Source organism: Pipistrellus kuhlii, unplaced genomic scaffold (assembly GCF_014108245.1).
Source record: "Pipistrellus kuhlii isolate mPipKuh1 unplaced genomic scaffold, mPipKuh1.p scaffold_m20_p_71, whole genome shotgun sequence".
Classification (NCBI taxonomy): Eukaryota; Metazoa; Chordata; class Mammalia; order Chiroptera; family Vespertilionidae; genus Pipistrellus; species Pipistrellus kuhlii.
In genome coordinates this window covers 481,493-496,485 of record NW_023425575.1, presented here as the reverse complement: position 1 = coordinate 496,485, position 14,993 = coordinate 481,493, and the positions used below count along the sequence as shown (strand labels likewise).

At 44.7% G+C, this 14,993-nt stretch overlaps 1 protein-coding gene across 1 annotated transcript; it reads left to right on the top strand.

Annotated features, from left to right (window-relative positions):
* Positions 1-3,895: 3,895 nt before the first annotated feature.
* Positions 3,896-11,682, top strand: ZNF350 (zinc finger protein 350). Its single transcript, XM_036422712.2, has 4 exons — positions 3,896-3,950; positions 6,188-6,350; positions 6,631-6,726; positions 10,258-11,682. The coding sequence occupies exons 2-4, from the start codon at positions 6,209-6,211 to the stop codon at positions 11,484-11,486; spliced, it is 1,467 nt and encodes a 488-aa protein (XP_036278605.1). The 5' UTR covers positions 3,896-3,950; positions 6,188-6,208; the 3' UTR covers positions 11,487-11,682.
* The last annotated feature ends 3,311 nt before the right edge of the window (positions 11,683-14,993 follow it).

The following is a 14,993-nucleotide window of genomic DNA, read 5'->3' as shown; positions in this document are numbered from 1 at the left end:
TCAGAGCATCTAGGCTCAGAGCATCTAGGCCCAGAGCAGCAGCAGCCAGGGCCGGAGCAGCCAGGCCCTGAGCAGCAGCATTCAGGCCCGGAGCAGCAGCAGCCAAGCCCGGAGCAGCAGCAGCTAAGTCTGGAGCAGCAGCAGCCAGGCCTGGAGCAGCGAGGCCCGTAGAATCCAGGCCCGGAGTGTTGTGGGGTCGAACCCTGGGTTCAAAATGAAAGAAGGAGCAGTGCAGCCAATTCGGGTGTTATGTCCATCATCACAATGGATTCAGAGAAGCTCCTGTGTCTCTTCACCCAAAAGGATGGAGAGTTGCCCCGACGAGAGCAAAGTGGGAGTAGAAAACTGAAGGCTATGCAAGGGACTGAGGTGCCAACATGGAGTCATCTGAAGAAATTAAAGACTGAAGTGGAAGCTACTTCTTTAATCATGTTCCTGCTCATGCTAGCATCTGTTAGCTTCCAGTCTTCTGCAAAGTCTTGTGCAGCAAGTCCAATGTCTCTGAGTAAATCTACACCAGCATCAAAAAAGACTCATTTATTATAGTAGCTAAAAATATTAATATGTCCATAATTCTGATTTCTCATTTTGTTGTTTTGCATTGGCATTGTTATTATTTAAAAGCCAGAGTTTTGCTCTTGACATTAAAGTTTTGAAAATAACATGTATGTGGTTTAGTTTTTGCATTGGCATTGTTTGCAATTGTTTTAGAGCCCTATTATTGATGTTTAAATTTTATTTTAATTAGTAAAAAAGGGTGAGATGTAGAGAGCCACCAGAGAAGGCACATGGACATTCTTTTAATTCTTATCAGCTGAGGCCGAGGGCACTGGCAGAATCCTCATATCAGTGCTGATTTCTTAATCCGTGTGCTTGGAATAGGGAACAGGTGGAACCTTGACTCACCCAGGACTTGATGTGCTGAATCTTGTACCAAAAAATAAGGAGCTTACCCAGATTTTGATGAATGGGATCTGGGCACACCCAAAACTCCTTTTGACCTTAAACTCCCCTTTGGAAGCCAATAAAAATATATATATACGCCGAAACTTTTGTAATAATATGAACAATAAAGATTAAATAAATAAATAAATAAATAAATAAAATAAAAATAATGTAGTAAACTCCAAAGACCCACTTGTCGGAATTGAATCTCATACATTCAATTATCAATTGTAGAAAGATTCCCAATATATTTTACTTTTGTGAAAAGCGTGTGTGTATGTTGCACTTATTATTAATGTTTTTATTGAGAGAGGAAGAGTGAGGGAAAGATAGACACATCAATGATGAGAGAGAATCACCGATCGGCTGCCTACTGCATGCCCATACCGGAGATTGAGCTTGCACCTGAGTGGAAACTGAATCGAGTCCTCCTGGTTCATATGGTGTCGCTCAACCACTGAACCACACCAGCCCGTCATGTATGTTTACAATTTGTAATTTATGCAGGTATCTTCCCAAATCTTTGTTGCTACATAATATTTTTAAATTTATTTATTCATTTTCAATATATTTTTATTGATTTTAGAGAGGAAGGGAGGGAGAGATAGAAACATCAGTGATGAGAGAGAATCATAGATCAGCTGCCTCTGGCATTCCCCCCACTGAGGATCGAGCCTGCAACCCCGGCATGTGCCCTTGGCCAGAATTGAACCCAGGACCTCCTAGTCTGCAGGCCGATGCTCTATCCACTGAACCAAACCAGCCAGGGCAATTTTTTTTTTTTTTTTTAACAACTATCTCTTGTGACCCGGGTGACAACATCTGTAGACCCTTTAAAAATTTTTTTTAATTTCAGAGGAAGGGAGAGGGATCAGGAGTGATAGATGGAAATAGCAATGAAGAAAGAGAATCATTGATTGCCTCCTGCATGCAGGAGATCCAGCCTGAAATAGGGGCTTATGCCCTGACTCAGGTTCAAATCGTGACATCTTGGTTGGTTCGTAGGTTGAAGCTCAACCACTGAGCTATATCGGCTGGGCTGTCACTACATATTTCTGTTGCTATTCCACCTACAAGATATTCACAAATTGCCGAGACCAGTTTGGCTCAATGGATAGAGTGTTGGCTTGGGGAATGAAGGGTCCCGGGTTTGGTTCCGGTCAAGGGCATGTACCTTGGTTGCGGGCATATCCCCAGTAGGGGGTGTGCAAGAGGCAGCTGATCGATGACTCTATCGATGTTTCTAACTCTGTATCTCTCTCCCTTCCTCTCTGTACAAAATAAATAAAAAATAAAAAAGATATTCACAAATTGTGTCAATCACCATCCTCATGCGCTCAGGAAAGCAAACTCTGTTCTCTGATTTGAGAAAATTGGGGGCTGTCTGAGCTTTTAGGAGTCTTATTTCCTTGCACTCTGACTAGTTGCTGTATGGACCTGACTCAGTGTTGTCCCCATAGAACATCATCTGAATTCAGCAAGCAGCTTACAGAATAACTTTTTTCCAGGGGCAGACATTTTCTAAACTGACAAATTTTTTGAGTGGTCAATGCACTGATTTAAGACCTGCCAGGGTCTTATCCATTTAGATGTAAAATAGTGAAGGACTTTCTAAGTCTTTAATCTTGGGTTTTCTGTTTTTTAAAAATATATTTTATTGATTTTTTACAGAGAGGAAGGAAGAGGGATAGAGAGAAACATCGATGAGAGAGAAACATCAGTCAGCTGCCTCTTGCACACCTCCTACTGGGGATGTGCCCACAACCAAGGTACATGCCCTTGACCGGAATCGAACCTGGGACCTTTCAGTCCTCAGGATGATGCTCTATCCACTGAGCCAAACTGGTTTTGGCCATAATAGAACATTTTAATAAAAATTAAAATTTTCCTGGTACATGCTGATGGAGCACCAGAGGCAGGCGAGGGATCTCTGTTGGGCAAATTTGACCCTCTTTTGAGAAACATTTGGGCCGAAACCGGTTTGGCTCAGTGGACAGAGCGTCATCCTATGAACTGCAAGGTCCCAGGTTCGATTCCGCTCAAGGGCATGTACCTTGATTGAGGGCACATCCCCAATTGGGAGTGTGCAAGAGGCAGCTGATCAATGATTCTCTCTCATCGATGTTTCTAACTATCCCTCTCTTCCTCTCTGTAAAAAATCAATTAAATATATATTTAAAAAAAAAACATTTGGCAATATCTGGAGACACTCAGTTATCATAATCAGTCAGCAGTGTTACTGGCATCTGATGGGTTCTTCCCAACACCCTGCATTGCCCAGAGTGGCTCCTACAGCAAAGAATTGCCCAGCCCTAGCCCCTGGCCCAGCCGCCATGGCTCAGTGGTTGCACACAGGCCTATGCACCAGGAGGCCATGGTTTGATTCCCAGTTAGGGCACATGCCTGGGTTTTGGGCTTGATCCCCAGTGGGGGGCATGCAGGAGGCAGCCCATCAATAATTCCCAGTGGTTAGTGTGCAGGAAGTGGCCTATGGATGACTCTCATCATTGATATTTCTATCTCTCCCTTCCTCTCTGAAATCAATAAAAAAAAATATTTTTTTTTTCTGAAATTTTTAAAGTTTTATTTATACAAACTAAAAATAAAGGCAGCGGCCACATGACTTCTTTGCCCAGCACGTCACACACTATTTAATTGGGTCTGTATTTTCTTTGAGAAGCTCAAATCTCTGAAAACACTCATTTTCCACAAGAGTACAAGTGCCAGGACAGGAGATGATCTCGGGTGCTTCTCACCTTCCAGCCATCCCTGGCTGCTGCTTCCAAACCTGGGGCTTTGCCTTCCGTACGGCAGCCGGGCCTCCCAACATGGCGGCCCCCGTGGCGGCGCTGCGCGCTGGGAGCGGACATATTGCCTCAGACGGGACAGCGGAAATCACTCGCTTTCCCCCGATGCCCATGATTCTCCTCGGCCACCGTAGTGACGCAATATCTGGGCGACGATTCCAGATTCTGAATCAGTTCGCTGTGTGTAAGGTTCAGCAGGTAAGTGTGCTCTTCTTGTCCTTTGACTTTTTTATTTATTTATTTTTTTTTAGAAAAAATGTCTTGTCTCCATTGAAGTTTGCTCTCACGGGGTGGGAGGGTGCGGCTGGACCCGGGGGATTCGCGGCGGGGATGCAGGGCGGCGGGGGAGGGGGAGGGGGAGGGAGAGCGCCGGGGTGTTGGGAGGAAGCCGGGGTGACGCTCCTGCCTGCGGTCGGGGTTTCTTTGGGGTCACCAGGGTCCCGACCGTCCGGGCCTGTGCGGGGCTCTGGGAGGGACGAGGGGCATTTCGGATGGTCGCGGAGTCGGGTTGCGGTTTGGGGTGTCCCGTGGGGCTCAGGGAATTGGGGGCGGCGTGAGGGCGTCGCGTGCGGGTTTGGGGGTAATAATGGGCGTAGGGTCCGGGTTCGGGGATAATAACGGGCGTGGGGTCCGGGTTTGGGGGTAATAACGGACGGGTGATCAGGATCTCGCGAGGGCTTCTGGCCCAATATTCGGAATAATAACGGGCGTCGGGTCCGGGTTCGGGGATAGTAACGGGCGGGTGATCCGGGTCTCGCGAGGCGGAAGCCCCGGCCGCCCGGGCGGGGCTGAGGGGTGGGCTGAGGTTCCCGCCTCGGCCGTTGGGCGGGGGCGGCCTCCGGGCTGGAGGCTGAGGCGGTTTTCCTGCTGGGAGCGCACGGGCGCCGTTTGCCTTTGGGCTGGTGGTGGCATCGCTGCTGTGGACGTTCTTGGCCGTGTGTCCGGGGCCGATGTGCCCTTATGTGGGGGGATGTGTAGCTCAGATGTAAACCGCAGAGAAGGCGGCAGAGCCCGGCAAGTTGTGAGGAAATGCCCTGTTTTTTAGCTCATTATCCGGGGCTGGCTCACCGCAGCGGAGAGACGAACCCAGCCTCGCTCATGGGTCACTCATTGTTTGGGGCGGCTTTCGAGCTACAAACGCAGAACTGGGTCCTGTGACAGAGACCTGTGGTGCTCAAAGCTGAAAGTAAATGGCTATCCCTTGGCAGAAAATGTTCGCCAACATCTGCGCGCTCTCGCTCGCTCTCTCTCGCTCTCTCTTTTTTTTCTTTTTTGGCTAACAGAATCTTCATTTTATTTAATATGCATCCCTCCGCTAAGGTAACCTGTATCCCTGTGTATGTATTAAGTCCTGCTTCATTCATCTTTGTCCACCGCGGTGGTTGCAGTTCCCATCGCTAGTGATTGATTTAAATAATTCATTGGATTGCTTTTTCCATGTTTGATGAAGTACTGTCTCCAATAACCTTAATGTTCTGTCCTACTTTCTCATGTTCATAATCTGCTAGAGGCCCGGTGCACGAAATTCATGCAAGGGACTTGGCCCCACCACTGCCCCTGTAGCTGGCTCTGCCTCACCCGCGCCACTGGCTTTGTCCAAGTCCGGACTAATTGGCATATTACGCTTATATCACTAAAGATTCTTTTCTCAAAGCATCGGCTCTTCAGTAGAAGATAGGAAATCAGAGTGCTGGTGGAAATGTGTCCTGTTGCCTACCCAGAAAATTCACCTGCTACAGTGACAGGAGTTAGCAGTTTCTATGAGTTTAGGTTAATAAAATTGTGATTCATCCAGGATTTCAAGTTTAATGACATGAAAATGTTTATAATTATGCCAGGTGGGCATGGCTCAGGGGTTAAGCATGAATCTATGAACCACAGGGTCAGGGTTCGATTTCTAGCCAAGGGCACATGTCCAGGTTGTGGGCTCCATCCCCAGTCACCCCCAACTGCCCTCCCCTGCTGGCCATCTTGTGGTGGCCACCTTGTGTCCACAGGTGGTAGCCATCTTTGATCACATGGGGGTGGCAATCTTATGTGTTGGAGTGACGGTCAATTTGCATATTAACTATATATATAGGATTATATAAGTATATCTTTTGTCTTTCAAATATATGAATGTGGTGTTTCTAGTGTAACAAAACAATTCTGCTTGGTCACATTATGGAAATTTCTAACGATGAAAGCATAGTTGACTGAATGCTCAATTTCTAAATATAGGATGGGCAAAAGTAGACTTATAATTGTGTATATTTGATACAGAGTTAATTCTGGTGTTATTAATTATTGTCTATCTGTAAACCTACTTTTGTCCCACCTTGCATTTTACTAGGCATGTGATCACTCAATTATATACTAAATTAAAATCCCACTTGCTATATAGTTGCAGTCTAAAGTGAGCAGAAAAACTAACATTTCTTCCATATCGTCTAAAGGACATCGCGCCATCGCACAGCATGGAGTTGTCAGAGGGACCCCTGACATTTCATGATGTGGCCGTGGACTTCACCCGGGAGGAGTGGCGGCTCCTGGGCCCCAAGCAGAAGGACCTGTACAGGGACGTGATGCTGGAGATCTACCGCCACCTGGTGTTCGTGGGTGAGGACAGCTCCCCCGTGTCAGTCCGAGGGTCCCCAGTCAGTGGCCTGTCCATCCTCAGCTTCTGAAAGCTCTGGCATGTCTGGTTTTCTGAAGTGGTAGCTGAATCTTCGTTTTCCCTCTGGACCCAGAGAGGAATATTCTCCCTTCTGCTGAGAGAATAGCCTTTACAAAGTGTGAACATTGTTTTGTCTTTATTATATTCTATGGTCTTCACAGACCCCGAGCCCTAGATCACATGCCTAGTGTGTCTAAGGCTTCTATCATTCCCCATGAACAGGTTGTGAGGCCAGCAAACCTGACATACTGTCCAAGTTGGATCAGGGTGAAGCACCATGGACAGTGGCAGGTGAACTCCACTGCGGAACCCGTTCAGGTGAGTGAGAACGAGCATAGGGGCCTGTGGAAATCACATTCTAGTCACTCAGAGAAGAGGCTTAGAGGTGAAGGGATTTGAGGATAGGTGAGCAGTGCCTGTGTATGTCCTTCCCAGTGAGAGAGAGACCCCTTTCTGTCTGTAGGAGTTCATAGAAAAATAGATCCCTTTATCTCTTTTGGGATTTGATTCATCTTTCTCTTCACCTTCATTTTTGGTTGTATGGTCCATTTAAAAAAAATGTTTTTATTTATTTGGTGTTTTTTAAGAGAAAAAGAAGGGAGAGTGAAAGAGATAGAAACATCAGTGATGAGAGAGAATCGTTGATTGGCTGCCTCTTGCACGTTCCACAGTGGGAATCGAGCCTGCAACCCAGGCATGTGCCCTAACTGAATCTAACCATGACCTGATTCACAGGTCTTTGCTCACTGAGCCAAGCCAGCTAGACATGGTTCTTTCTTTTTTCTTTTTTCTTTTCAGGATTCTCAAATCTTTTCCTTCTTCATACCCTTCCACCTGCCCTGCTATAAGAATGCACGGGCCTTCAGGGACAAGTTGCTCACTGTCTTCTAAGCACTGCTCCTTCCTGCCCCTGCTGTTGTTGATTGCCTTCCTAACATCCACCCCATCTTAGACGATGTGTCCCCAGGGAAAGTGGCTCACTGTGCTTTTGCTTTCCTTTTTCTCTTCTCTTTTTCTTCACTCTGAGATTCTTCTTAGGATCTGGTTTCCATTTTCTCATCTGAACCACTACCCTTCAAAGTTTTCTTCATGTTCCTCAGCTAAGCTTCTTTTGTTCTCTTCACAAGACTCCTGTAGTGCTATATTCCCAATTTGATCCACCACTGACACTATTGTGTGGAATTTAGTCATCTCAGTGGCAACTCAGCTCCCAAGCACTACAAGGAACTAGAATCACGGGCCATGCTAGAGAAACCCAAAGTTCGGATTCTCCTTCACTCCTGTATACCTGCCTCCCTGACCATCCAGCCACCAGCTCAGTTGTTCCCCACCCACAGAGCTGTCTTCTTTTCTTTTTTTAAAATATTTTTATTGATTTCAGAGAGGGAGGAAGAGGGAGAGAGAGAGACATCAATGATGAGAGAGAATCATTGATTGGCTGCCTCTTGCACGCCCCCCACTGGGGACTGAGCCTTCAACACAGACATGTGCTCTTGACTGGAATTGAACCTGGGACCCTTCAGTCCACAGGCCGACGTTCTGTCCACCTAGCCAAACCAGCTAGGGCCAGAGCTCTCTTCTTTCAAGGGGTTTACTGTTAATGATGTGTTTCAACTACAACATTTAACTAGATATATTCTCAATTCCACCCTAAACCAAACCAAAATACTCTTGCCTACTTCAAATTAAATTCTTTGAGTATTTTCTAATTCCCTCACTTCCTTTAACTCTTAAAAAAATATCAATGGATACAATGTTCTCCAGTGATTAAAAAACTCAAAAAGAATTTCATTTAATTCCAACTGAGATGATAATTTACTAGGGACTTGTGAGTAGAGAACTATCTCATCATCTATCTATCTATATAATCTATATATATAAAAGGCTAACATGCATGAACAACAAATACGTAACTATCAACAAGTGAATCAAAAACCAAGGGAATTAAAAAAAACTGATGAATAATATTAACTGGTGAATATAATAGAATCAGAGGTATGGAGGGGGAGTGAACTGATGATTCTCGGGGAAAAGGGGCGTGGGGATGTGGGAAGAGACTGAACATAAACTGCACCTATGGATGAGGACAATGGGTGGGGAAAGGGCAGAGGGTGGGGTGGGAACCTGGTGGAGGGGAGCAATGGAGGGAGAAAAAAAACTGAGGAACATTTGTAATAATATGAACAATAAAGATTTATTAAAAAAAAAAAAAAAAAGGAAAGAAAGAAAGAAAGAAAAGGCTAATATGCAAATTGTCCCCTCAGGAGTTTGATTGCTCACTATGATGTGCGCTGAACACCAGGGGGGAACACAGAACCCAGGAAGTTTCCGGCCAGGAGTCAGGGAAGAGAAGACCCAGCTGGCAACTGGCAACTAGGGAAGGGAGGCCCCAGTCAGCAGCCAGAATGCCCCAATCAGCCTTGACCACTGACCAGCTCATGAATTTCATGCCCTGGGCCTCTGGTTGTGATATAATTTATGTGGAAAGATGACTTTGGCTGCTGGATGGAAAACAGATGGCCGCTGGCTGAGGAGGAACAGAATAGGCAGACAAGGCTACTGCTGTAGTCTGAAAGAGGGACTTGCTTCCACGTGTGGAAGGGGTGTTAGTCCAATTCTGGGCACATTCCTAGGGGAAGACAGGTGGGATTTATCATGGAGGTAGATGCTGTGTGTGAGCGAGAGTAACAGATGAAGGGTGATCCTGAGAAGTTCTGTTCTGGTTACAGGGAAGAGTGGCGTTCTCATTTACGTGAATGGAGATGAGATGTGGAGAAGTACTTGGGTTGCAGATTGGGGTTCTGTTCTGGAGGGTGTGTCACAGGATCTAGGAGCTTTCTGTTGTGTAATCACCTTATTCCTGCCATACCCACCACACTAATGGACCACAGCGAGTCCTGGCTTCTGAAATGTAGCTTATTTTCCTCCACTTCTCTCCAGCTCCACTGTGCCTTCCCACCATTTTCACAACCTGTAGCTGTTTCTCGCACGTGTCTTTACCCTTTAAGTGGCTTCACCAAACTGCAGTGTAGGCCCCCTATACATGAGGACTGTGTTTGTGTGTCCTCAATCTAGGACCATGTTAGTACACAGTGGTCAGCAGTGATGAATGTGGAAGGAGTGAGTCTGTCCCTCTCCAATTTGGTTAAGGTGGCCCTTTTCTATGTGTCTGCTGATTCCATAAATTGCCTATATTTTATAGTCTGCATGATTGTCATGACCTTAGGAAGTAGACAAATCTGTATTTTTTTTAAATTTAATTTTTTAAAGATATATTTTATTGATTTTTTACATAGAGAAAGGGAGAGGGATAGAGAGTTAGAAACATCGATAAGAGAAAAACATCGATCAGCTGCCTCCTGCACACCTTCTACTGGGAATGTGCCTGCAGCCAAGGTACATGCCTTTGACCAGAATTGAACCTGGGACATTTCAGTCTGCAGGCCGACACTCTATCCACTGAGCCACACCAGTTAGGGCCAAATCTATATTTCATCATGATGAATTATAGAATCTATTTTTACACTCAACTTTCACCTATTATTGTGTTTTCCAAAGAACATTGAACATGGAATTTTGTAACAAATATATTTTTATTGATTTTAGAGAGGAAAGTAGAGGGAGAGTTATAAACATCAGTGATGAGAGAGAATCACTGATTGGCTGCCTCCAGCACACCCCCTACTGGGGATTGAGCCCTTACTAGGAATCAAATCATAACCTCCTGGTTCAAAGGTCGACACTCAACCACTTAGCCAAGCCAGCTGGACTGAAGGTATCAGGATAATTTTTTATTACCTTTCTTCCAATTCAAATGTTGGATGAGTTCATTGTTCTGTTCTTTCCTAGATATCCGGAAACGTGATGATCATCTGCCAGAACACTTACAAAATGAAAGCCTACAACAATGGCATCAGCGTAACACATATGAAAATGCTGCCCAGGAGAGCACAAACCATTCTCTGTTAAAACAAAAACATATGTCTGACTCACATGGAAAAAATATAAAATCAGATTTATCTTTACTTAACCAGAGAAGAAACTATGGAATCACCTTGCGAACTGAGCATTCTGAAGATAGAAAATCCTGTCTCCACACCAACAGTGAACAGTTTCAGGCTGAAGTGAAATTTCACGAAAGCCAAAAACTCGTCAGTACTGAGTCCCAACTCATCAAACTTCAGAAGAGAGAGAAGGCTCACGGGATGGGTGACGATGGGAAAGCGTTCCAGAAGAGGTCTTGTCTCTCTGATCATCAGATCGTCCATTCAGGTGAGAAGCCACGCCAGAGTTTTGAGTGCAGGGAAGCATTCACAATCTTCATCCTCACTGAACAGAGAACAAGAGAGAAACCCTTCATATGCAGTCACTGTGGGAAAGGCTTCCTCCAGAATCGTGACCTCATTGTACATAGGCGAATTCACAGAGGGCCCAAACCCTGTATCTGCAGCGAGTGTGGAAAAGGCTTTGTGAATAAGAGCAATCTCACTGTACATAAGCGATTTCACACAGGGGAGAAACCTTACGTGTGTGATGAATGTGGAAAAGGCTTCATCCAGAAGGGCGACCTCACAGCACATCAGAGAGTACACACAGGACAGAGGCCCTTCATGTGCAGTGAGTGTGGAAAATGCTTTTCCTGGTCCTCAAGTCTCATGAAACATGAAAGAATTCACACTGGAGAGAAACCCTATTCCTGTGACATGTGTGGGAAAGCTTTTGCCTACATGTCAACGCTTGTGACACATAAAAAAAGACACCCAAGAGCAATATGTGGCGGTCCAGTCAAGGCCATACGTCCTCGCTTAGAGAGCCCCAGCTCATCACAGACCAGTGTTGTCCTGCAGCAGATAAACCCTCTTAATACAGTGACTATGCAGGCGCCTTCTGTGTTTTCTCACACAGCACTAAACATCACTGGGCCTCTAGCAAACAGGAATGTAGTCAGTGTGGCCCAGCCTGTGGCCAGAGGTGCGCCCTCCGGAGGATTTTCACAGAACAGCAACCCTCTGAATGCAGTGAGTGTTGTCTCACCGACAGTGGTCAATTACATGTTCCTTTATGTCACAGGAAAATAATAGGAGACATTCTGTGTGAAAGACATCCTAGTTCAGATTGTTGTTTAAAAGTATATCCTGAGAGAAATTGTATATATGCTGAAACTGGGAAGTTGTGAGAGTCTCGTGTTGTTCAATATTTGCATTGATATAAAGGCATACTCAGGTCTTAACCTAAACACATACATCTGTTAATCTATTGTATCAATTGAAGGAATAAAAGAAGCTATGTGCATGTAATTAAATTTTTAAAACATAAATGTAATTTGTATCTGAAACATTGGTATGAGTGAAATGGGCCTGGTCTCAGTTTGTTCTCATTGCTGTAAGACAATAGTATAGCCTGGGAGGTATATAGAAGCAGAAATGTATTTACCGTATTTTTCGGACCATAAGACGCACCAGTTTTTAGAGAAGGGAAATGAAGAAAAAAAGATTCTGAAACAAATAGTGTCCTAAAATATTTTATGTGCATTAAAACCCAACATCACAGTCATAAACACATGTAATCAACCCTGTAAAGTAAACAGCAGCATTTAGAACCATTTTAGAGCCGGGCAAGCACACAGAGACCACACAGAGCCGGGCAAGTAAAAAAACTTTTTTTTAAAGCATATGTGTAGGCTATATTTGGACCATAATACGCAGGGACTTTTTCCCCCCACTTCTGGGGGAAAAAAGTGCGTCTTATGGGCCGAAAAATACGGTAAATATAACTCATTCTGTAAGTTATATTCATGCCTATCACTATGGTGTACACAAACTAATATAATCCTAATGAGTAATATGCAAATTGACCATCACTCCAACACACAAGCTGGCTTCCCCCATGTGGTCAAAGATGGCTGCCCCCATGTGGACACAAGATGGCCACCACAAGGGAGGGCAGTTGGGAGCTATCAGGCCAGCAAGGGGGGGGGGCCCAGTTGTGAGGGACCAGGTCTGCAAGGGAGAGCAGTTGAGGGGGTGGGGGGTAGAGACCAGGCCTGCAGGGGAGGGTAGTTAGGGGTGACCAGGCCTGCAGGGAAGGGCAGTTGGGGGGAGGGGGAGAAGACCAGGCCTGCAGGGGAGGGTAGTTAGGGGTAATCAGGCAGGCAGGGGAGTGGTTAGGGAGTGATCAGGCTGGCAGGAAGAAGCAGTTAGGGGCAATCAGGAAGGCAGGCAGGTGAGCAGTTGGAAGCCAGCAGTTCTGGATTATGAGAGGGATGTCCCAGATTGGAGAGGGTGCAGGTTGGGCTGAGGGACACAAAGTTGTGCATGAATTTCATGCACCGGGCCTCTAATGCTATATATAAACTTTAAATGGAGCCTTCATGAACTATAAGCAAACTACACAAAATGCAAACTATCAGGGTATTTGGAACAAAGAACTTACTCCCATTTGGGTTTATTTGTAAGAGAAAGTTCATAAGCTAGGGAACAATTTCAATGTACTGAGCAATTTGTATAAAATATTAAAATATTTTCCAAGCCTGTCAGTGTGGCTCAGTGATTGAGCATCAACCTATAAACTAGGAGGTCAGGGTTTGATTGCCAGTCAGGCACATGGCATTGTTTCCAGGGTCAATCACCAGTAGTGGTTGTGCAGGAGGCAGCTGAATAATTACTCTCATCACTATTGTTTATATCTCCTCCCTTTTCTGAAATCAATGTGTGTGTGTGTGTGTGTGTGTGTGTGTGTGTATGTGTGTATATATATATATATATATATATATATATATATATATATATATATTAATATAAGCTCACCCTAACCATTTTGGATCAGTGGATAGAGTGTCAACCTGAGCACTGGAAGGTCCCAGGTTTGATTCAGGTCAAGAGCATATAACTGGGTTGCGGACATATCCCTAGTAGGAGGCGTGCAGGAGGCAGCTGATTGATGTTTCTCTCTCATCAATGTTTCTAACTATCTCCCTCTCTGTAAAAAAAATCAATAAAATATATTTAAAAAACAATCAGTTGTCTCACCAAGGCTGGGTCGCTCAGTGGTTGAGCATCAACCTACGAACCAGAAGGTCACAGTTCCATTCCTGGTCCTAGTGTGGGGCATGCAGTATACGGCACATCATTGATGTTTCTATTAGTATGATTCTCATTCATCATTGATGTTTCTCTCCCACTCCCTATCCCTTCCTCTCTGAAATAAAAATGTATAAAAAAAAAAAAAAGAACAATTGTACCCCTACAAATTATATTTTATCCTCAGGGAGAGGGAGAGAAGGATGGAAACATCACTGATGAGAGGGAGAATAATTGATCAGCTGCCCCCTGCAGACCTCCCACCTCAATTCAGGCATATGCACTGACTGGGAAATGCCCTGACTGGGAACCAAAAGCAACTGTGACCTCCTGTCCTGGCTCATAGGTCGATGCTCAGCCTCTGAGTCATATCGACCGACCAGATAGTTCCCCCAAAACCATGTGTGATTAGAAACTTTAACTGATTATAAACTGAGCAGAGCAGGAAAGAAAAAGGTGTTCAGAATAAATAGAGCATAAAGGGTGACAAGAGCTGAAACTGGTTTGGCTCAGTGGATAGAGCATTGGCCTGCAGAATGAAGGGTCCCAGGTTCGATTCTGGTCAAGGGCATGTACCTTGATTATGGGCATATCCCCAGTAGGAGGTGTGCGGGAGGCAGCTGATTGATGTTTCTAACTCTAATCCTCTCCCTTTCTGTAAAAAATCATGTGTGTGTGAATATATATATATATATATATATATAATTTTTTTTTAAATGTGACAAAAATCTTAGTCTCTAAGAATGGACAATGTGGGAGATGGGGTGTGACATCCTTAAGGGATGTTGTCAAGGAAAGCCTCTGCATTTGTCCACAGGACTATCAGTCATTCTTTTTTTTAATTTTAATTTTTAAAAAATATATTTTATTGATTTTTTACAGAGAGGAAGAGAGAGGGATAGAGAGTTAGAAACATCAATGAGAGAGAATCATCAGCCAGCTGCCTCTTACTGGGGATTTGCCCTAAACCAAGGTACATGCCCTTGACCAGAATTGAACCTGGGACCTTTCAGTCCGCAGGCCAATGCTCTATCCACGGAGCCAAACCAGCCTCCGCAATCATTCTTTTTTTTTTAAAGAACTCTTTTATTCTTTTAAAATATATTTTATTGATATATATTTTTTTTTTTTACAGAGAGGAAGGGAGAGGTATAGAGAGTTAGAAACACCAATGAGAGCCCTTACTGGTTTGGCTCAGTGGGTAGAGCATCGGTCTGCTGACTGAAAGGTCCCAGATTCCATTCTGGTTGAGGCATGTATCTTGGTTGCGGGCACATCCCCAGTAGGTGGTGTGCAGGAGGCAGCTGATTGATGTTTCTCTCCCACTCTCTTATCCCTCTCTCTTCCCCTCTGTAAAAAAATCAATAAAATATTTTAAAAATCAATTGTATTTTAAAAATGTATCCGTTTTTTTAAGAGTCCACGTGCCAGTCAAGGAGATCATTTCAGTAGCTTCTCATCTCCCCTCCATCCCTGGCTACTTTTGCCTCCAAGTTGCAGCTTCAA

Bases quoted from the DNA above. Each gene is read 5' to 3' on its own strand.
- ZNF350 (XM_036422712.2), top strand. From the start codon at position 6,209: ATGGAGTTGTCAGAGGGACCCCTGACATTTCATGATGTGGCCGTGGAC. The intron at 6,351-6,630 runs GTGAGGACAGCT...CCCCATGAACAG, and splicing joins CCGCCACCTGGTGTTCGTGG to GTTGTGAGGCCAGCAAACCT. The intron at 6,727-10,257 runs GTGAGTGAGAAC...GTTCTTTCCTAG, and splicing joins CCACTGCGGAACCCGTTCAG to ATATCCGGAAACGTGATGAT.